General features: G+C 31.5%; 2 protein-coding genes across 3 annotated transcripts in view; one reads left to right on the forward strand and one right to left on the reverse strand.

Moving 5' to 3' along the window:
- The window catches only part of LOC127728457 (sperm flagellar protein 2-like), a 59,211-nt gene extending 46,003 nt beyond the window's left edge, over positions 1-13,208 (reverse strand). For both annotated transcript variants that reach the window (XM_052235854.1, XM_052235846.1), the window contains exons 1-8: positions 13,055-13,208; positions 9,031-9,133; positions 6,780-7,032; positions 6,106-6,323; positions 5,447-5,540; positions 2,197-2,264; positions 1,595-1,802; positions 1,018-1,206 (exon numbers count right to left, since the gene is read on the reverse strand). In XM_052235854.1, coding sequence (XP_052091814.1) covers positions 1,018-1,206; positions 1,595-1,802; positions 2,197-2,264; positions 5,447-5,540; positions 6,106-6,323; positions 6,780-7,032; positions 9,031-9,133; positions 13,055-13,112 — 1,191 coding nt within the window. In that variant the 5' untranslated portion in view covers positions 13,113-13,208. The remainder of the gene's footprint in view (positions 1-1,017; positions 1,207-1,594; positions 1,803-2,196; positions 2,265-5,446; positions 5,541-6,105; positions 6,324-6,779; positions 7,033-9,030; positions 9,134-13,054) is intronic.
- Positions 13,209-13,378: 170 nt separating this feature from the next.
- The window catches only part of LOC127728502 (eukaryotic translation initiation factor 2D-like), a 32,891-nt gene continuing 23,276 nt past the window's right edge, over positions 13,379-22,993 (forward strand). The window contains exons 1-2 of the mRNA XM_052235891.1: positions 13,379-13,514; positions 21,652-21,926. Of these exons, the coding sequence (XP_052091851.1) occupies positions 13,459-13,514; positions 21,652-21,926 (331 nt within the window). The 5' untranslated portion in view covers positions 13,379-13,458. The remainder of the gene's footprint in view (positions 13,515-21,651; positions 21,927-22,993) is intronic.

A 22,993-nucleotide genomic window follows, 5' to 3' on the forward strand; every position in this document is an offset into this window, starting at 1 on the left:
ATGTACACTGCCAGTTGGTAAATTTGTTAGTCCATTAACTCTGTTTTATGTTGTTTTTATGTAATAAGGACAGAAATACAGGACACCATTTTCAGAATGATCATATGTAAGTCATGAACTATACAGTAAACAGCATAACTTGCAGATTATGAAAGATACAATATAAATTATAAGTCATGAACGATAAAGTATAAATTATAAGTCATAAACAATAAAGTATAACTAAAGTCATGAACAATAAAGTATAACTTAAGTCATAAACAATAATGTATAACTTAAGTCATGAACAATAATGTATAACTTAAGTCATAAACAATAATGTATAACTTAAGTCATAAACAATAATGTATAACTTAAGTCATGAACAATACAGAATAACTTATAAGTGATGCACAATACAGAATTATTTAAGTCATGAATAAAATGGTAAAAAGTATAACTTATAAGTCACGCACAATAAGTATAACTTATAAGTCATGCACAGTACAGTTTAACTTATAAGTCATGCACAATAAGTATTACTTTTAAGTCATGCACAGTACAGAATAACTTAAGTTATGAATAAAACAGTAAACAGTATAACTTATAAGTCATGAATAATACAGTATAACTTATAAGTCATGAATAATACAGTATAACTTATAAGTCATGCACAATACAGTTTAACTTATAAGTCATGCACAGTACAGTATAACTTATAAGTAAGTGAAGAATAAAACATTATAAATTCTAAGTCAAGAATGATATAGCATGACTCAAACTAATTTGAGCAGCAAGATTTTTTGTGATAAATGCTCCTGAGGTTTTACCAGAATTGATTGTATCTACATTCTCAATCATTCTAGAAGTTTTTAATTATCTACTAAAATGATAAAATAAGAAATATTAATTTCTTTCAACATTTTAAACATGAAATCATAATTCACATTCTAATCAGAATAACAAATATTCCTGAAAAAAATGGTGAATTGGTCCTCAAATTACATTAGTATTATGAATAAATAAAAAAAATCTTACAGCCTCTCTGTTTAGTGCATTTTCAAAATCTTTGAGTCTAGCTTGTTCATATTGCAGTTCTCTGGTAATTCTGTTCTTCTTGATAACTTCTTTTTCATGTCTGGCCTGCAGTAGTTGTACAGCTATCCTACGTTCTTGTTGGGATTGTCTCATCAGTCTATTAACTAACATCTCCTCTCGTCTAGCATCCTATAACAATAATATGAAATAAAGAATAAGATCAAACTAATTGTTATCCTAGGTTTTTGAAAACTGATTCTGATAGGACATAAAAAAGATCTTATGCTAGTAATGGCATCAACTGACATTTGAGAAACATGAGTAGTAATAAAAAAATATATACTTTTAAAAGTAAAGTTTGAAGTTAATAAAATGTATAGTATAAAGCAAATGTGCATGAGATAAAAACAAATCTGCCTTTCAACATTATTTTTTTAAATCTAATTCTTATTCTATATTCATGTTCTATATAAAGCAATTTATATTGCATTATCTAATTAATAACCTCAAAACCTAGTCATACAAAATGTCCATTTGTTTACATAATAATGTGAATGTTAGTATATTAAGATACTACCTCTTGCCCAGCATGAGCTTTCATCTGATCAACTAATACTTTTCTTCTTCTTTTTTCTCTTTCTGCACGAGCTGATGCATCTTCTTGAAGTCTCTTCCTTATCTTACCAATATAATCATCATTTGAAGCAGGTTTGATTAGTTCTACTTGGTCCATCATATTTTCCTCATCACCTCTGGACATAATGTACTTCATATCAATGTCAGCACTGATAAATAAATAATTACATCATCAAAATGATGATAAATACAGTGAAATGAAAGTTACTTCTTGCAGTAAAATCTATTATTTCTGGCACAGATCCTTCATCCTTTTTTGCACAATAATGTTAACAGCAAGACCACAATTTCCATACTAATAACCTTATATCTAGTTGCAACAGAAAATACTTTTTCAGCAACAGTAACATGCAAATATTCAAAAAGATTGAAACAAAGTAATCAATCACCTAGACCTTCAGACAAACAATCACTATTCATACATAGTAAATAGGCTGAGTTGAACACTCTTTTCAGTCTTTTCAAAGACATACAGCAACAAATTAACTATTCAAATTTCAAAAGACAACATTGTCTAAAAAAAAGCTTGATTTGAGTACATACCTGTCTTCTGTTTGCGGTAAAATCATTTTCATTTTATCTTCAAATTGTGAAATTGCATCAACGGTTTCCTAAAAATAAAGAAATAAAATTTAAACCATTGTGGTGACGTCAGCCTATTCATTTACCGTAGATTCTTTTTCTAGAATCAACGCTTCCTAAATCTGCCGCTGAAATTGACTCACCAAATTATATTCAATTGTTTCCTTTGTGTGCCTAATTTCATTAAGTTTGAATTGGCTAATTTACTGAATTCTGTTCACTAATGGAATTAATTTAAAAACTTACTTTTAATTTTTTGTAATTTTTATATGCCTTCACTGGGAATCGAACCCTTCCTTGAAATCTGTTATGTGTGACTGACATCAACACATCGACGAAACCTCTCGGCTACGAATGGGTTACACTATAGATGTCTATTTTATATATTTAAATGAACATCTGATATACATCGGTTCATCGGACACACAGGGCTTGTACCTTTATATAGACACAATTGGCAGTCGTATAGTATGAGTTGGTAGCCACGAGGTTAGCATGGTTAAAATCAATGAGTTAAAGATAGGGATTTGTCGGTTTAGGTTCGAATCCCTGTATTCTCTCTGTTATTCCAATTCTTAAGTTATCCTGTTTTTTTTCTAATTTTGCATGTTATAGTGGATATTTTTGTAATAATAGCGAGTTTTACCGTTTTTTTTTTATTATTATTGGCTATTTCACATGTTTGAAACAAAAATGATTACATTCTATTTGTCAATTTTTGTTTTATAAATATAGTATGATTTCATCTGTTTTTCTCCATAATTTTACAAAGGTTTGTTCGCAAATTCCTATGCGAGAAAATCGTGATGTGCCTAGAGTGCTAGAAAAATTTCGATAACATACTTATTATATATACTTTATATATGCTTTTTGGTCGGGTTGTTGTCTCTTTGACACGTTCCCCATTTCCATTTTCAATTTTATTCGAAATAATTTCGAATATGTCTTATTTTGTATAAACAGATAATATTCATATGCCTGGTAATATAAAGATCTTTAAAGGTAGAAGTGTTATATTTGTATTTTGTTAACCAATTAATTGTGATCTGAGATTTATCAATGCATCGTTGGACACGATGACATGGTTATTTAAACTCACTTACAATACCTTCTAATTAAGAAAAGGCTTTAATTTTGAAAAGAAATTAACACAATAGTTTAAGTTATAGATACAATGGATAAGCGTAGATTCATGAAAAACAAACCATTCGCCCTCCGAGCTCATGGTTTCTTTTTCAAGAATCCACGCTTATCCATTGTATCTATATAACATAACTTATCCAATAGTATTAAAATCTCATTTAAAAAAATTCTTTTCATTACAAGTAATTAATGGCAGCTTATCTGATTCTTATTGTTTAGTAATTGTGAGGTGCATTGAGGGCCCTATTCAAAAATAAAAATCGAATTAAAACAAGATTCAGTATTTTTTTTTCATTTCAAGTTATTGATAGGTATGTGCAAAGTTTAAACTTTAAGTTCTTTCAAATACTGTAAATTCAGAAATTTTTGGATGCATTTATTATTTCAATTTTTTAAGGATAAACAAAAATGTGAGATTATTTATTGCAATTTCAAGAAAATCTGCAAACAGATACAAATATCAGAATGTGAGTTCTTATTATTCATGTTATTGAGAGACTCATTATTCGCAATAATAATAAACTGTTTACACAGAGATATGTCTCGCCTATTTGTTATTTTGATAATGCAAATGTGGAAATTAAAATAGCAATACTTTAACATGTAATTTATGCAAATATTCAAAGTCAATGAACCATTACTGAAGGTACAGGGCTATACAATCTCCATGGAAATGAGATGTGCCAATGCTAAAACAACTGTATACCAAATATCATTGACATTTTATAAGTTGTTCCCTTTAAACAAACCTAAACACAAACATTAACTTGTAAACTATGTAAAAGTTTCAAAGTCAATGAACCATAATTAGGGGTTGTGGTTATATAATCTCCATGGAAATGAAACTTGCAAATGCCAATACATTTGCATACCGATTATCATTGACTTAACATTAGTGGTTCATCTTAAACTAATTTAAACTGACCTAATCACAAACTAATACATGTAAACTAAGCAAAAGCTTCAAAGTCAATAGACCATGACTGAGGGGTTAGTACCAAATATTCTCCATGGAAATGAGATGTGCTAATGCTTATACAACTGCATACCAATTATCATTGACCTACCACTAACGGTTCCCCTTAAACTGACCTAATCACAAACTAATACATGAAAACTAAGCAAAAGTTTCAAAGTCAATAGACCATGAATGATGGGGCGGGGCCAAATAATCTCCATGGAAATCAGATATGCCAAAGCTTATACAACTGCATACCAAATATCATTGACCTACCACTAGTGGTTCCCCATAAACTGACCTAATCACAAACTAATACATGTAAACTAAGCAAAGTTTCAAAGTCAATAGACCTTGACTGAGGGGGCTGGGCCAACTAATCTCCATGGTAATGAAATGTGCCAATGCTTATACAACTGCATACCATAAACTAGACCTAATCACAAACTAATACATTGTTGACGCCGCTGACACCGTAAACAGCATACCTATGTCTCACTTTTTGACTCCGTCAAGGCGAGACAAAAACCTCGCAATAATTTCTGAATTTATAGTTTTAGGAATATTATAAAGATTTTAGGGTAAACATAACTTATATATCAAATTTTAATTTACCTAAACTTAGTGAACATTGTGTAAAGGGTGTTATTCACACAAATTAAAACTGGTAACTTAATTACTTGGTTCTTGTATGCACTCTTTATTCAAAAACCAATTGAAAATCAATCAAAATCAATGTATTTTCAAGAAAAGGCAAAGAAGTTGGGTTTTCTATGATTTCATATTTTTTAAATTTATTTTGATATCAGAGATCCTAAACTTGTTGTCTTTAGTTTTGAATTTTTTCAACTTCAAAAATAGACAGAAATGGAGAAAATAAGTTCAATTTTCAGTGAAATAAAAAATGACTATTTAGACCCGTATTCTCCATCATTTAAATCATTTATATTTTATTTACTTTTCATGTTGTTTTTTTAGTGCATAACTGATTGGTACAATTGCTGAACAGACTAAACATCTTGTAATTACAGATGATACATTTGGAGTATACATATAAAAATCAAAAATTCTTTTCTGTTGTTCAGATAATTATGAAAAGCAAATGTTTACCTCTGCCTCTCTCTTTTTCTTTATATCTCTCCTCTTCTGTATTGCTTTTGCTGTAGTCTGTGGTGGTGGTTTTGGTATATGAACTGTTGCAGCTCTGTTTTAGAAATAAGTTCTCATTACTTGATACAATATGAATACTGTGAAAACTAATTATATTCTCCATCACTATGTTCGTCTGTTTAAAGTAATTATATTCTATGGTCTAGACAAAAACAAAGATCCAATGGACAAGTGCTACTTGCTATAACCTTTAATTCTACATTTTTATATATCATATACAACACAGTGCAATAATAATAATGATATCAGAAATACAATCGCACATTAAATTATGGCGAACAAACATGACTCATCTAAATGCTGTAGCTAGAGTTGATGGTAAAAAATATATAACTGGATGTGTTTAAAGTGCATACAAATGGTCACATGATGTGAATGTTCATAGACAGACAACAAACTAAATTTTATTGCTTCTTTGCAATTTCACCAAAATGGTCATTCATGTTTATTTTTTTTCTTTTCTGTAGTCTTTATTCAGGTAACATAAACTCTTTAAAAGCAACTTAATATTTACCTAATTATAAACAGTTCACTTTGTTTTATATGTAAAAGTTGACTGAAATAAAGATCAATATGTTTTTCTATTACAAGTAACTTACTGTATCTTAGCCACTATTTCACTCTGTTTATCTCTCATGAACTTTGACCTCTCTAGCAATTTCTGTCTATGCTCTTGTTGTTGCTCCCTTATTCTCTCTTGTTCTAAAAACCTCTCTTTAAATGCTGTTTTTTCCATTTCAATTTGTTTATCATGAAACCTTGTAACCACCTCATTCAGATTCAAATCAGTCTGTCTAGGTGTAACATGTTTCAGCCTCTGGAAAAATATAATTCATTGTTTGAATATAGTATTAAAAGGTGTCAAGTACTTTAAACTTTCTTCTGTTTAAAATACTCCAATTGAGCTTAAATTGTATAGTTGGCCAATCTATATTCTTAGTGTCTGATAGGAATAAAATGGAGCAAGAAATCTTTAAACCACATAAAGGTTATAACCCATCTGTGTTAATAAATGCACTACATGTTTATTTTCCTTTGTTGATGCAGTAATGCATCAAAATCTAATAAACTTGCAGGGACATCTTGATATTGGTATAGGTAGAATGAAAATTTAAAAACATAAGGTTATAAATGGGGTCAGGAAAATTCTTGGTGGACATGTAAAGCAGGCCATAGCTTATTTCCCTTTCATTGGGAAAAGTTGATTTTATCAAAATGTTACTCTAAAATTTGAGCTCATGTCATGTGCAAGCATTGAATTGAAGATCTTTACCTCTTTATAGATACCACTCTCAACTGCATTTAGCTTAGCAGGAGCAGCTGGTCTCATAGTTTCCATTGCAACACCAGTCAGATTAGCCTTCTTCTTGTTTTGTAAAGCTATATAGAGCTGATACATCAATCTGGTAGCAGTACCATGCTTCTCTGTCATGATATCTCTGGCAACATTTGTGTCAAATGGAATTCCAAGGAGGTGTAAAATGGGCTCGATTCTTGTAAAATTGTTGAGCTTAGAGTCAGAGGTTCTGCAAAATCAAATAATTTTAAAAGTTTAAACAAAATTAGTTTTTTAGGTACATTTAATTGATGGATCAAAGTCGTATCAGGGCCTTTTTGTAGCTTTACAATACTGCATGGGGTTCACTGATTGTATAAGGCCATAAGGTGACTTATAGTTGTTCAAATCCTTATCCTTTGGTGTCTGGTGGATGACTTTTCTCATTGGCAAACATACCACATTTCCTCAATATTAAATAAAAAGTAAGTCACATTTTATGTTTCTGATGATTGCAATCTACATATTCTTATATTATCAGTGAACAATTCAGATAACAAGAGTGCACACGCTGAAATGTCTCGCCTTCTTTACTAATCATTGATATTATGTTGATAGTCCTAAATATAAAGCTTTATTACAACTGTCACATAAACTTAACATTAACCAAGTAAACTAAACATTGACCAATGAACCATGAAAATGAGGTCAAGGTCAGATGAACCATGCTAGGCAGGCATGTACAGCAAACAATTCTTCCATACAACAAATATAGTTGACCTATTGCTTATAGTTTAAGAAAAACAGACGAAAACACAAAAACTTAACACTGAGCAATGAACCTTGAAAATGAGGTCAAGGTCAAATAAAACCTGCGTGACTGACATATAGATCATAAAATATTTCCATACACCAAATATAGTTGAACTATTGCATATAGTATTAGAAAAAAAGACCAAAACTCAAAAACTTAACTTTGACCACTGAACCATGAAAATGAGGTCAAGGTAAGATGACACCTGCCAGCTAGACATGTACACCTTACAATCATTCCATACACCAAATATAGCTGACCTATTGCATGCAGTATTAGAAAAAAAGACCAAAACTCAAAAACTTAACTTTGACCACTGAACCATGAAAATGAGGTCAAGGTCAGATGACACCTGCCAGCTAGACATGTACACCTTACAATCATTCCATACACCAAATATAGTAGACCTATTGCATACAGTATAAGAAAAACAGACCAAAACACAAAAACTTAACTATAACCACTGAACCATGAAAATGAGGTCAAGGTCAGATGACACCTGCCAGTTGGACATGTACACCTTACAGTCCTTCCATACACCGAATATACTAGACCTATTGCTTATAGTATCTGAGATATGGACTTGACCACGAAAACTTAACCTTGTTCACTGATCCATGAAATGAGGTCGAGGTCAAGTGAAAACTGTCTGACGGGCATGAGGACCTTGCAAGGTACGCACATACCAAATATAGTTATCCTATTACTTATAATAAGAGAGAATTTAACATTACAAAAAATCTGAACTTTTTTTTCAAGTAGTCACTGAACCATGAAAATGAGGTCAAGGACATTGGACATGTGACTGACGGAAACTTCGTAACATGAGGCATCCATATACAAAGTATGAAGCATCCAGGTCTTCCATCTTCTAAAATATAAAGCTTTTAAGAAGTTAGCTAACGCCGCCGCCGCCGCCGCCGTAGCCGCCGCCGGATCGCTATCCCTATGTCGAGCTTTCTGCGACAAAAGTCACAGGCTCAACAAAAATCAGTTTTATCGGATAATTCATCTAACAGAATCTGGGATCATGGGTAACCAAAAGTTACTCACTTCATATCTCTTACAGGGTAATTTAAATGGAAATAATTTGTATTTTAACCTCTTATTTAAAACTCGTTAGGGGATACAGGGAAAAGAACTTGAAATTGAATACATGAACAAATCATACATTTTCATACATCAGTCAAAACATAAGATCTACTCTAAAACTCACAAGAAATCTTAAATATGTTAAAAACCAAATTCAATATAAGCACAATCAGAAAAGATAAGAACGTGTTAATTCTGTTTGAATAATGTCATGACACAAATATCTAAATTATAAATACATATACTTAATGTGTGTTTTAATAGACTACTCCATAAACAATGTTAACACCAGTTAAATGCAGTAATTGCCTCATCTTTAACGGTAATCAAACTTTAACTTACTTGCTTTGAGAAAACTGATCAAAATCATCCTGTAAACCATTTTTCTGTAATACTTCCCCAATTAAGAACCCTGAAGCAAAATCTCGAGAAAATGTTGCTTGTTCTGTAAAAAGATAAATGTTAATGTAACTTGTAGGTTCGAAACTATTAATATATAATTAGTAATTAATAATCAATATTTTTCATTGCAGACCTGTTTTATTAAAAAGAAGTAAATGATTCATAGATATATGAATATTAATTTTTTATGTGGACATTTTGGAGTAGTGTTCACATAACATATATGAAAATAATCATGTACATGTACCAATACATGTACATGATTTTCCAACTGGTGCTTTTTCCTGGAAAAAATTGACATCACAAAGTAATTATCTCACCTCACCATGTCCTATGACAAGTTTCCCCCGAATGACCCCAGGTCAACCGGGGGCAGTTCAATCATAATATTGAAATTGGAAACTTGTTGATGGTGTCTACACTTGCATATACATTTCTTTTGAAAGTAAATACATAACATGATGTTTCATAAGATTGAATCATTAAAAATATATTACAAAAATTGATTCTTCTCATTTTTAGTTTTGTGGGGTTTAAAAAGCATTGGCAGCACACAAAGGTTAGGATCATGGTTTTGCTATATCGTCAATGATTGTAAGTTCATTATGCTTGCAAGTTCGTGACATTTGGGGATTTCCTCTTTAATTGTGACATCATGCATAATTATTTATCATCAGCAACGTGCTACTTCAAAAAATTTAACCGTATATTTCTCATTGCATTTTCACTAATATCAGCTTGAATAAGAGAAGTTGAGTATGTTCTTGCATATTATTTGTTTAAACGTCTATTTCCACTATTACTGTTATTCCTCTCCCAAAATTTAGTTGAGTTCTTGGGAAAATCAATTCAGCAATGTTATTGACATCTTAACAATGAGTCATCATCTATTTTTAGGTTATGTGGTGCTCTTTTCCCTTTTTTAAGGCCATGGTTTTTTTTTTAAAGTCTGTATGTGAGCGGATTTTTTAAGGTCAGAAAATGATTTGATATATTTTGATAAATCAAAACCTGCCGAATATTGGCTCGTAAAAGTAATTTAATCCTATGCCATTGAATGCAAATTGAATGAAAAATAGTTTGATGCATTAATGACATTTTGACATCGTTATAGTTATCTTAAACGTGTTTAAAGTGTTTAATTCTGGACTTTCCAATTGACCATTGAAAGTCATGTGTAAAAATTAGAATAATTGTTGTAGGGAGAATAAAAAAGTTAGTATATCCAAATTTCTCTTTTTTCGAGATATTCATTTGTTATTTGATCTCAAAATTATTCTGTAATGTTCAAATACATAATACAATAGGCCTGACCTATATATTGTTGCACATGTGCAAAAGCCACCGTCCAAGACAAAGGTCATGAACTTACAAATATGTCTACTTATTTTTCGGAATCGGGTCACAATACAAAACGATTGACCAAGTTTCTGAAGCTATTCATCAATTAAGTGTATCAGACTGTTTGCAAATAAGTAAAGAATATTTACATTCACAGTGGATAATATTTGCTCGAAGGTTGTGATTTTTTTCTTCGGTTTCAGGTTAGGGTAACGAACTTCCAATCATTGAGGATATATAATTTTTACATGACAACTTTCTGTAACAAGAGACTGAAGAGTTGACCTTGATCATTGTATCTTTTGTTTCAGTCTTTGCCATTTTTTTTACTAGGTTGATTGAGTAAACAGGTGTTAAAATCAACTTTAGTTGTATCAATCTATTGTCGAATACTGTACCTAGACAGCGGAGCGTCTTTTTACCACAGAACACCACAGAATACCACAGAATACCACAGAACACTCAAAATATACCACAGAACACTCAAAATATACCACAGAACACTCAAAATATACCACAGAACTGCACACATTACAATAAAACTACTGAAATATATCACAGAACATTAGAATTACTTTATAAAATGCAAATCTAATAATTCAGAATTACATTATTTCTTTAATTCGGGTTACACCAATGACATGACGATTGACTGGATGAGATAAAAAATTATCATATAACTTTTTTGTTATTTGGCATATTTTTACATTTGGAGACCTTTGAGACACTAAACTAATGCATTATAACAGAGACATATAATACAATTATATTATATGTCTCTGATTATAATAATGAAAATCTAAAATAAACATTTAAAAAAATGGTTTACAATATTTTTTCGTGAAATTAAGAAATCTACGATTTTATTCAATATGTTGTTTAACAATAAAAACTTTATATAAATAAAACATGTTTTTTCTACAAAAAAGTTGATCTGACGGATTTTACCAGCGAATATTACGCTACGAATAATATTGATCTGATCGACAGAAAGTGCTAATATGCTAATATCGCTTTTTCTTTTAACATTTTTTCATTAAATTAAGAAATCTGCGAGATTAATGAATATTTTATATGAAAATATAACCTTTATAGTAAAAAAAAAATTCTACAAAAAAAGTTGACCTGACGGATTTTACCGTCGCGAATCACGCTATATATATATGAACAATATTGACTTGATTGGCAGGAAGAGTTAATATTTCTCATATGTAACTATTTTTTCTGTGAAATTCATAAACCTATAAGACAATAGTTTTTAATTTTTCAACTAAAATGATGGTTATCAGATCATCGGCTCACATTTTAATCATGAATTTTTATTATTATAAAAATTGTATTCTTGAAATTACTTGACAATAGTTAGAACAGGAAGACTGATATCAACATTCTATTTAATATAATATATATATCATTAATAATGGAAAATTTACAAAATTCTTCATTGTTTGGATTCTATGCCACCTGATTATATAAGGTAATTCAATTAAATTTATTTGATGTCTCAGGTGTGAAAACTTAAATGACATGTTAATTGGCTTGATTGGTGATTACGACAAGTGTCAAAATTGGTTAATCTAATTAAATTTTGGTACTTTAATTGTGTCGGTGAACTTACTAAGGTCAACATTAATTATGGACTCTAAAGTATAGAATCTTTATGTAAATGCTACATATACATGTACCAGTTTTTTCGATATAAAGTTTCAGTTCAACGATTTCTAAATGCATACAAAATTTGGTAAAAATCCGAAATATTGTCAAATGATTGGAGAAGATACACACACAACATAAGAATCCAAAAACAGTCATCGAACTTGAACTTTTTGACAATTAAAAAGACACACTTAAAATATGTTATTAGTCAACTCAAATATTACGGTCCTACAACAACTTCAGATATCTTTTTAGAAAGTATTTGCCGGTAGCCCTTAACACAGGATTGTTTTATATATAACTCTAATGGAGAAAACTTTGATGTACAAACATTAGCCAAGTTTAAATAATTGTTTGAAACAACTCTTGATAGCAGCTTAACTAATTACTTTAATCACTTTAATAAAGTTGATTTATTTGTTGACAACAAATTTAATTGAATGTCACATTAACCATTTTGATTATTTATTGTAACAACTCTTAACACAACATTAATAAAAAAAAGTTACCAAAAAAACTGGTAAACAAAATAAATTTAACAAATAATTACGTAATGCATCTAAACATTTTCAAAAATGATTTAAAATTACAAAAAAGATAAAAATGTATTTAAAATATAAATGTCACAAATATAAATAATCTTTGTATATTATGGTTTTAATAGCTAGGGGTTTTTGGTATGATCCCAATTATTGGCCATTCAGTTGGGGGCGTAGCGATAGTGAGTCGACCCTAAATAGAAAAATTAAATTTATTTGAATAATAAATGTCAAATTACAAAAAGAATGATCAATAACACGGTAATAATGTCTGAAGTATTAATATTTCGAAGTTCTGTGGTAAATTTTGGGTGTTCTGTGGTGTTCTGTGGTAAAAAGACGCTCCCCCTAGACAGGTGCTACCTGATGATCGAGCTCCTTAGTGCAAGTTTGCCAATAGAAAAGTCTTAGGAATATCTGGAACTTACCAACTTTTTGGGACAAAGTAAGCTCATCATTGAGCCATCCGCATAAAATATCTGTCATTTTCGTTTATTTAATATGGAAAGCACGCAAAAGACATTAAAATTATTCATTCACAAATCAGACAACCATTTTGACGCACCGTTCTTCACCAAGGTAACCAAGTCAAACTCATTTGAAACGCCCCTTCTGATTGGTCTGTTAACATTTAAATTATATTGTCGCAAATGACAAGTTAATTATTCGACCAAGATGAATGACTACAAATGTTGCAAAATTTCAGAAGTATTTTTTTTATAAACAAATATATTCATCTATAACAAACATTTTCCTTTTATGACTCCCGAAAGTGAGATTACAGGATATAGCGCAATACCGGGTACAACACCGGGCACTTGTCAAGTTAAAAATGTTCCACAAACCGTTTAAAGTCAAAACACAGACAGCAATAAAAGGTTCAGAAAGGTAAATCTGATCACAGTTTTTTTCAAACTTATGTCGTCTAATAAATTAGAATGAGACAGGTGCTACCTGATCAGCTCCCGAAGGTTATTAGGGAAATAATAGATCTTTAATAACAGATGCAAGACATCTCGGCCTGAAGATAACTCTAGACGACAACTCTGACTATCTATGAATACAACTCAGACCGTCAATAAGTCAACTCAGTCCGTCTATAATGCCAAACTCAGAGACAACATTTTAAAGCAATAAAGGAGAGTTTTGGCTATAATTACTGCTAAATATAACAATATAAAAACCAGGCTGGGAAACTGGGTATGCAAATGCTCACATTGAATATGTGCCGATACAGTGTGCTAAATACAACAAATATTCGGTTATTTTTGACATGTATTTCTGAACTAGTGAAGAAGAAACCTGTCTTTCGCTTATTCATCATGGTATTAAGCTTCCTTGAAGTTGTAAATAATAAATCGAGACATAACTCGTCAACGCAACGTTCTATTTAAAAATGGAAGCAATTATGACCAAATTTTGACAAAAACAACTATCATGACTTTATCTTTTAAATAGACATTTTAAGTCATGACAGATTTGATATAGATTTTAGTTTTCATTTGCCTCATGTGCAACTTGATGATAAATGGTACCAATGTATTCTTTTATAAAATTTATATCATTTTCTAAATGTTGAAAATAAATTTTTTTAAATAATTGGCAATAAGAAACTACCACACTAAGTTGGCTCATTTTATTTTCAACAAACTGATAATTAATCAAACACACAAGGAAACTAATTAACAGCTATCTGTTTGATGATAACATTTCTACCCATGATTCCATAGTTGAAAAACAAGATTTGGTAGGACCACCTATAGTGCTTTCCACTGATAATGGTGACAGTCAGTGATCTGCCAGCTATATAGTACAGCTTGCACACTTCCCCTAGTAATGGACTTCTAATATAACTGATAATTTAAGTTTGTTCAATGACTAAAGATTTTAATTAAGAGATAGAATCAACATGAAATTTGGATTGACATTAAACTAATTATTTTAGAGCACTGCATTTCATTTACAAATGTAGCAAGGTATAAGGGATACTTGTAATATAGCATTTAATCATTTAAATATCACAAACTCTATCATGTCTATGTTTATACTTTGTCTGAGTTGGCATTTTAGATAGTCCAATTTGACTTTATAGACAGTCTGATATAAATAAGAAGATGTGGTATGAGTGCCAATGAGACAACTCTCCGTCCAAGTCACAATGTGTAAAAAGTAAACAATTATAGGTCAAAGTACGGCCTTCAACACAGAGCCTTGGCTCACACCGAACAGCAAGCTATAAAGGGCCCCAAAATGACTAGTGTAAAACAATTCAAACAGGAAAACCAACAGTCTAATCTACAGAAAAACTTGTATAAACCGGCCAGCTATGGGACTATGAAAACGGGCCGGTTTGGACAGAGGGCTGGTTTATTCAGGTTTCAGTTTTGATTTTGCAATTTTTCCATTTCTAAAGGGGCATAACTCTAGAATGGTTAAAGTGACGCCACCAAAATTCAAATTTGATCTGTGTTTTGTGCAGGAACATATATATTGACGGGACTTGACACTACCTGATTGTAGTCGATTTTATCGTCGTGCCATAGTTAATAAAGATACGATACAGAAACGGACATGTGTTAAAAACGGACTCGCTATTATCCTAATAATTTCTGATATTATCAATAAAATGTCATTCAAACTAGTTTTATAGTGATGCTAGTGTATCAAACTTGTATTCTGTCACTTCAAATTTGTTAAAATCGCAAGCATTTCATCACAGAATTGTGCAGAATGCAAACAAGGTAATAAAAAAATGGCGGCCATTGCGGCGATGATTTACAAATTCCCAAACTATTATAAAACACTTCACATCAAATAAATCAAACTTATTTTGGTAATTTTATATGACAAAATATATCTTCTAAATGATAAAACTTGTATTTATTTACAATTAGAGTTATGTGGTTTATTTGTTGAGCAGTTCTGATAGTTTTTCAGTCAGACGCTGCCAAAATCCGTAAATCTCGGGAAGTCTTGGGGAGTCCGAGATTTTATCAATTTTATACTGAAAAGCGTATCAGATTCATTTCCCGTTAGATATACTGTTCCCAGGTTTTGTGGTAATAAGCATTGTGTATAAGTTTCATAACATTTGGTCGTGGCAAACTTAAGTTTGACATTGGAAACGAAAAATTCAGCATTTTTTCCATTTGTAAAGGGGCATAACTCTAGAATGGTTAAAGTGATGCCACCAAAATTCAAATTTGATCTGTGTTTTGGGTAATAAGCATTGTGTATAAGTTTCATAACATTTGGTTGAGGCAAACTAAAGTTAGAGAACGGAAACCAATTATGGGACGTACCTACTTACAGACAGACAAGGGTAAAACTTAATGCCCCCTCCGCTACGGCGGGGGCATAAAAATGTGGATAGTGTCCACATGTGGACACAGATTATGCCCCCGCTTGCATATCATATAGTTATAAAGGGACATAACTGAAGAACGGTAAAAGTGACGCTACCCAAATTTGAACTTGATCTGAGTTTTGTGGTAATAAGCATTGTGTGTAAGTCTGATAACATTTGGTTGAGGCAAACTTAAGTTTGAGATTGGAAACGAAAAATTCAGCATTTTTTCTATTTGTAAAGGGGCATAACTCTAGAACGGTAAAAGTGACGCCACCAAAATTCAAACTTGATCTGTGTTTTGTGGTAATAAGCATTGTGTATAAGTTTCATAACATTTGGTTGAGGCAAACTAAAGTTAGAGAACGGAAACCAATTATGGGACGTACGTACTTACAGACGGACAAGGGTAAAACTTAATGCCCCCTCCGCTACGGCGGGGGCATAAAAATGTGGAAAGTGTCCACATGTGGACACAGATTATGCCCCCGCTTGCATATCATATAGTTATAAAGGGACATAACTGAAGAACGGTAAAAGTGACGCTACCCAAATTTGAACTTGATCTGAGTTTTGTGGTAATAAGCATTGTGTGTAAGTCTCATAACATTTGGTTGAGGCTAACTTAAGTAGAGAACAGAAACTAAAAATTCAGCAATTTTTCTATTTGTAAACACGCATAACTCTAGAACAATTTTGGGACGTACGGTACGTACATACAGACGGACAAGGGTAAAATTTAATGCTCCCACCGCTATGGCGGGGGCATAACAAAATAAAAATGTGTACTATGTAAAAATGTTGGATTTACTTTGGTTCATAATTCTCAAATTATTTTCACTGTAAATACGTTTCCACTAAGCCATGCATAGTACAAGTGACTTAAACTTCAAGATGTTGAAGGCTGTCACTACAACATAGAAGTAGAAGAATATTTTCCTGCTATACTCAAATGAAACATTGGAAAATACAATTCTTCCCATACATCTTCTTGTATTTTCACCATTACTGGACATTACCGACTTTCCTAAACTTTCCTGAACTTTTTGACATCACAAAAGGAAATGTCTGCCACAAAAGAAAAGTGTATTTGAATGATAATAAATGATTAAATGTTATGTTTCACATGAAAGTATCCTTTTGGCTTTGCTGAATTTGCGAAAAATCATCAAAATAATTTGTTTAATGTGAAATCAAATTTCTACTTATCTCTATTTATTTATAGTTATAAAACTTAATTCTGCAAAAAATAAGCTGAGGGTGAATTTGTTTTATTTTTTGTTGCTGAATTCCTTATTATATATTTATTTTAGTTTTAATCTCATTGCATCTATTTTGGATTTGACCTACAGTCCATCAATAAATAAACTTATATTTAAATTTACCTGTGTACGTTACTTTACTTAACACCATTTTGTCCCAGGTTAAAGTTGTCTTTTTGACATTTTTCTACATCTTTTTTGTCGAGCCATCGACTTTAGTCGAAAAAGCGAGACATAGCGATCCTACATTCCGTCGGCGTCGGTGTCGTCGTCGTCATTGTCGTCGGCGGCGTCCACAAATATTCACTCTGTGGTTAAAGTTTTTGAAATTTTAATAACTTTCTTAAACTATCCTGGATTTCTACCAAACTTGGACAGAAGCTTGTTTATGATCATAAGATAGTATCCAGAAGTAAATTTTGTAAAAATAAAATTCCATTTTTTCCGTATTTTACTTATAAATGGACTTAGTTTTTCTGCCGGGAAATATTACATTCACTCTGTGGTTAAAGTTTTTAAAATTTTAATAACTTTCTTATACTATTTTGGATTTGTACCAAATTTGGACAGAAGCTTGTTTATGATCAAAAGCTAGTATCTAGAAGGAAATTTTGTAAAAAAATAAATCCATTTTTTCAGTATTTTACTTTTAAATGGACTTAGATTTTCTGCCAGGAAACAACACATTCTCTCTGTGGTTAAAGTTTTTAAACATTTATTAGATTCATAAACTATCCTGGATTTTTACCAAACTTGGACAGAAGCTTCTTACAATCAAAAGATAGTATCAAGAGGAATATTTTTATTGATTTACTTCCTCATTTTTGTTGAGCCTGCGATTAACAGAAAAAGTAGGCGAGACACTGGGTTCCACGGAACCCTTACGAATTTTTATTAATATTGTATTAATATTGTGTCATAGATCAAACTTATTCGTTCAGCTTATGTTTACTTTTTTTTGTTTATACATGTATGCCTTTTTGATCGAGTTAAGCCATTTCAATTGGTATTTTATAGTGTGTCTTTTTATGTTGTAATGTTACACTACTGTTTCAAGTTAGGGTGAAGGTTGGCGCCTGTTAAAACCCGCTGCATTTGTATGCACCTGTCCTAAGTCAGGAGCCTGTTGTTCAGTGGTTGTCGTTTGTTGGTGTGGTTCATAAGTGTTTCTTGTTTCTCGTTTTTTATATAAGTCAAACTTGAGTAAACCAGACCCTGAATAAACCGGTTTCCTGTCCAATCCGGCCGAAAATTGAAGTCCCATTTTTTCCCTTCAAAGTCTTTGTAAATATACCCCTTGTAAACCGAAACCTGTGTATTCTGAATTCCGGTCTTATTATGCAGTCCCAATACTCTTAATTACATCAAAGAGGGACGAAAGATACCAGAGGGACAGTCAAACTCATAGATCGAAAGCAAACTGACAACGCCATGGCCAAAATAAAAAGACAAACAGACAAATAATAGTACAGATGACACAACATAGAAAACCAAAGACTAAGCAACACGAACCCCACCAAAAACTGGGGGTGATCTCAGGTGCCCCGGAAGGGTAAGCAGATCCTGCTCCACATGTGGCATCCGTCGTGTTGCTTATGTTATTACAAAACTGGTAAATAGTCTAATTCGGTAAGTCACATTTGTGAAAAGGGAGGGTATTATAGTTCATCATTACCTGTCAAAACCGGTTTGTTAATTTATATAAAATGATAAAATTATTTATCGATATGCAATCAAGATATAATTGATTATACAAGACTGTTTTTCAGGATAATTAATTAGCAAGGTGTTAAACCTTGAACTTACAGTAGTGAGCTTTATTATTGAAGTATTCAAAAAATTTAATTAAAAAAAACGCTGAATATACTCGGATAGAACTTACATTGTAACTTTTATAAATTTTTCAAAAGGCGGAGTAGGAAATTAACATCTTGTTCTCGAAAAACTGGGTTTCCTGTTGTGAACCCTGAAACCAGTGACCCTGATATTGAAGAACCAGGATGACAACAATCCATTGGTATCGTACATTGTACCACAATGCTTCGATCGTGATGAAATTTCGTTTGATAAAATTCTAGCTTTTTCGTAGGCTATATCAACATCGAAAATGAACGATAGAAGTAAAACGAAACTCTTGTTTAAAAATTCAAACAACGCGAGGATTCTGATGCAAAAGAAAACAATGAACTCAAACTGAAAGTGAAACTGAACAGTCGTAGACTGATGCTACCCAGGTCAACTTTACATACGAGGATATGTAAAAAGGGTTAAAATATTATTTGAATTCTAAAGCGATTGAATACAAAGAATCAAAACAACGATCGTACGTAGTTAAATGAAGAAAAAGGCAGTGAACACTTGTAATGTTCATGTCACAATATTTTCACACAAATCATGACATAATTTCAAATAAATTTTATTTTCTTCTTAATATCAAGTAATTTTATTAAAATTGGAGTTATCTTCCTTTGTCCATGATTATAGTTGAATCAACTACAATCAATGCTTTATACAATGCAATGTTTTATTTTGACTTCCACCGATAAAACACAGATCAAGTTGAATTTGGGTAGTGTCACTTAAATCATTATTGAGTTATGCCCCTTTATAAATCAAAAGATTGCAAAATTTTTAGTTCCATTCTGTAACTTAAGTTTGCCCCAACCAAACATTATGAAATCTATACACAATATTCATTACCACAAAACTAAGATCAAGTACAAATTTTTTGTTTCCGTTTTCTAACTTAAGTTTGCCTCAACCAAATGTTATGAAACTTATACACAATGCTTATTACTACATAATACAGATTAAGTACGAAATTTGATGGCAACACTTTTACCATTCTTGAGTTATGTCCCTTTATAAACATAAAAATTGCTGAATTTTATGTTCCATTCTCTAACTTTAGTTTGTCTCAACCAAATGTTATTAAACTTATACACAACCGTTCCAGAGTTATGCGTGTTTACAAATAGAAAAATTGCTGAACTTTTAGTTTCTGTTCTCTACTTTAGTTAGCCTCAAACAAAGGTTATGAGACACACACAATGCTTATTACCAGAAAACTCAGATCAAGTTCAAATTTGGGTGGCGTCACTTTTACCGTTCTTCAGTTATGTCCCTTTATAACTATATGATATGCAAGTGGGGGCATCATCTGTGTCCACATGTGGACACTATCCACATTTATTTTTTTTATATCAAGCTAAAACTATTTACACATGATAAATTTACTGACTATAGGTGTAAGTTAAGGCAGCTGCTTCTCACAACTCTACAGAGTCGCTCATCAAAATGCTCATTGGAAGGCTCAGTGTTCCAGGTTTTAATAGTAGATGAAAAATGATTGATGGTGTATTTGTTGTTCTTCAGGATGGAATTTGGTATGAGTGAGCATGCATGTTTTGGGACTGTCTGAGCGGTTGTATTAATCTGTCTGTTTTTGTGTTGGCAATCAAATGATATGAAATTTTATAGAACATGACAAGACGTGTATCTGTTCATCTTGTTTGATATATGAATTGTCTGCATATGTCATGTATGTATCATGACATATTTTTTCACAGTTATGCTTAACCACATATGCCCCATGCACATTCTTAAACCACAAAACAACCATTTTATTAATAGTCTGCATTTCCTTCAAAATGATTGATTGATTGTTTGTGTTTAACACCACTTTTAGCACTCTCGGCTATCTCATTGCGGTAAGTTTTTTTTGGTGGAATAAAATGGAGTACATGATGAGACCACATACACCTTCTATAGAACCACTATTCTCATCTGAACCTTTAAAAGTTGACCTGAAATATCTGTTAATTAGATATAAGGTCATTGATGATAATATTTTGATTTTGTGATAGTCATGTTTGTCATGCTATAAACTCCTCTGGTAATCAGGGTGCATAGTCAGGAATTCATTCAAATATGAAAAAGTCAGGAATTCATTCAAATATGAAAATAGATATATTATTAATTACTATTACAAAATATTTCCTTAAAGTAATATAATATCAAAATAAAAAGATAATAATAATAATAATTCTTTATTTAAAGAGGGTTACACAGTTAGCTATAAAACTAATCTTCCCTGAGGCAGATGTGATATGATTGCCAATGAGACAACTCTCCACAAGAGACCAAATGACACAGAAATTTACAACTTCGGTTACCGTACGGCGTTCAACAATGAGTAAAAACCATACCGCATAGTCAGCTATAAAAGGCCCAGAAATGACAAATGTAAAACTATTTCAAACCTAGAAAACTAACAGCCTATCATCTATGTACAAAATAATGAAAGAAAACAAATATGATATACAGCAACAAATGACAACCACTGAATTACATTATGTTTATTTATGTTGTATACCAAATGTCTAGAAAATCTTTTATAATTATTATTCAATTCTAGGAAAAGAGTTAGAAATGACATTGAAAAGTTATTCCCTAATCTGCAACCAGAAGACTTGCTTCAGATTATTCCAGCCAAAGATGAGATGACAGTGGCCAAAATCTACACCCACTCTGGGGATAGCTTGGTGATCTATTGTGTTCAGAAGAATCCTGTGTTTATAGAAGTATTTAAAGAATTGATACCTACTGTTTATTCCATGTGGAAGTTCCCAGAGTTGTTACCAGTGTTCAGGACCTATCCTCCTGTATTCTCTAAATTAAAGGGTGGGGCAGGTAATGAAAAAACATGTACCTAAAAGTAAGTGTAAATTGTTTAATCTAAATTGAAATAGTAATTTGACTTGCCTGCAATAAATATTGCATCATGGTAAGACATAGTTAATACATACATAGATGTAAGCTTGGTATGCTTTTTACTAGGCCTCATTAATTTTTTTTTTTCATTTGGAAAAGTTTAAAGACTAGCCTTTTTTTTTTATAGAATCCCCTATTTTCTGTCCCAATACAGATGAATATGGGTAGCGGATCCATAGTCTGGTCTGAGATTGGTGTATCTGTACACATATGTATGGTCTTTTATTACTATCGTAAAATTATATGCTTTTTTTTCTGTAAGTTATTTCTTTGTTCAGACACAATTTTTCCTGAGGTTTTTAGCTGAGAAAACAATTTCCAATCGATCTTAGCATGATTTTGTGTTGTCGAAATTGTTCATTCTCGTATACAAGAGATTTGAGAAAATTTAATTTCTTTTCATTGTCTTTTATTACATCCTTTTTCTGCAAATGAAAATATAAAAGATTAATGACGCCAATTGAGTAGTATTGATCACTTTATGCACAATCAAGCTCATTAATGTATGATTATCATTTTTCCTATTGTATAACAATGTATCGCTAATTGTTTATTATGGCGATGAACGTGTATCTTAGGTAAACACTTGTGGGAAAAGGATGTCATAAATCAATACAGTGGTCAATGACCAAACATTTAATTACAGGTGTAATAATTGTCAGATTAACTCATCAATCTATTTAAATCCCCGAGATCATGTTGTGACATATGTGTATTTGTTCCAGATAAAAATGTAATTAAAATACTTTTGTTAACCTTGGGACCTTAAATTTGGTTCTAGTCGACAGAGAGTTTGACTCATCCAATTTCGACTCATAAGGAGTTCAAGACAATGAGAGTTAACTGAACCGATATTTAACAAAATAAAAAAATCATCACTTTGTATATCTTCTTTCCTTTTTTTCTATTTGAATTTATAACTTGAATTTATTCCTGGACTATAAATTAAGTTACATCTACAAAAAAATTTGCATACACCTGAAAGA

Source organism: Mytilus californianus, unplaced genomic scaffold (assembly GCF_021869535.1).
Source record: "Mytilus californianus isolate M0D057914Y unplaced genomic scaffold, xbMytCali1.0.p SCAF_1, whole genome shotgun sequence".
In the NCBI taxonomy this organism is placed as follows: domain Eukaryota; kingdom Metazoa; phylum Mollusca; class Bivalvia; order Mytilida; family Mytilidae; genus Mytilus; species Mytilus californianus.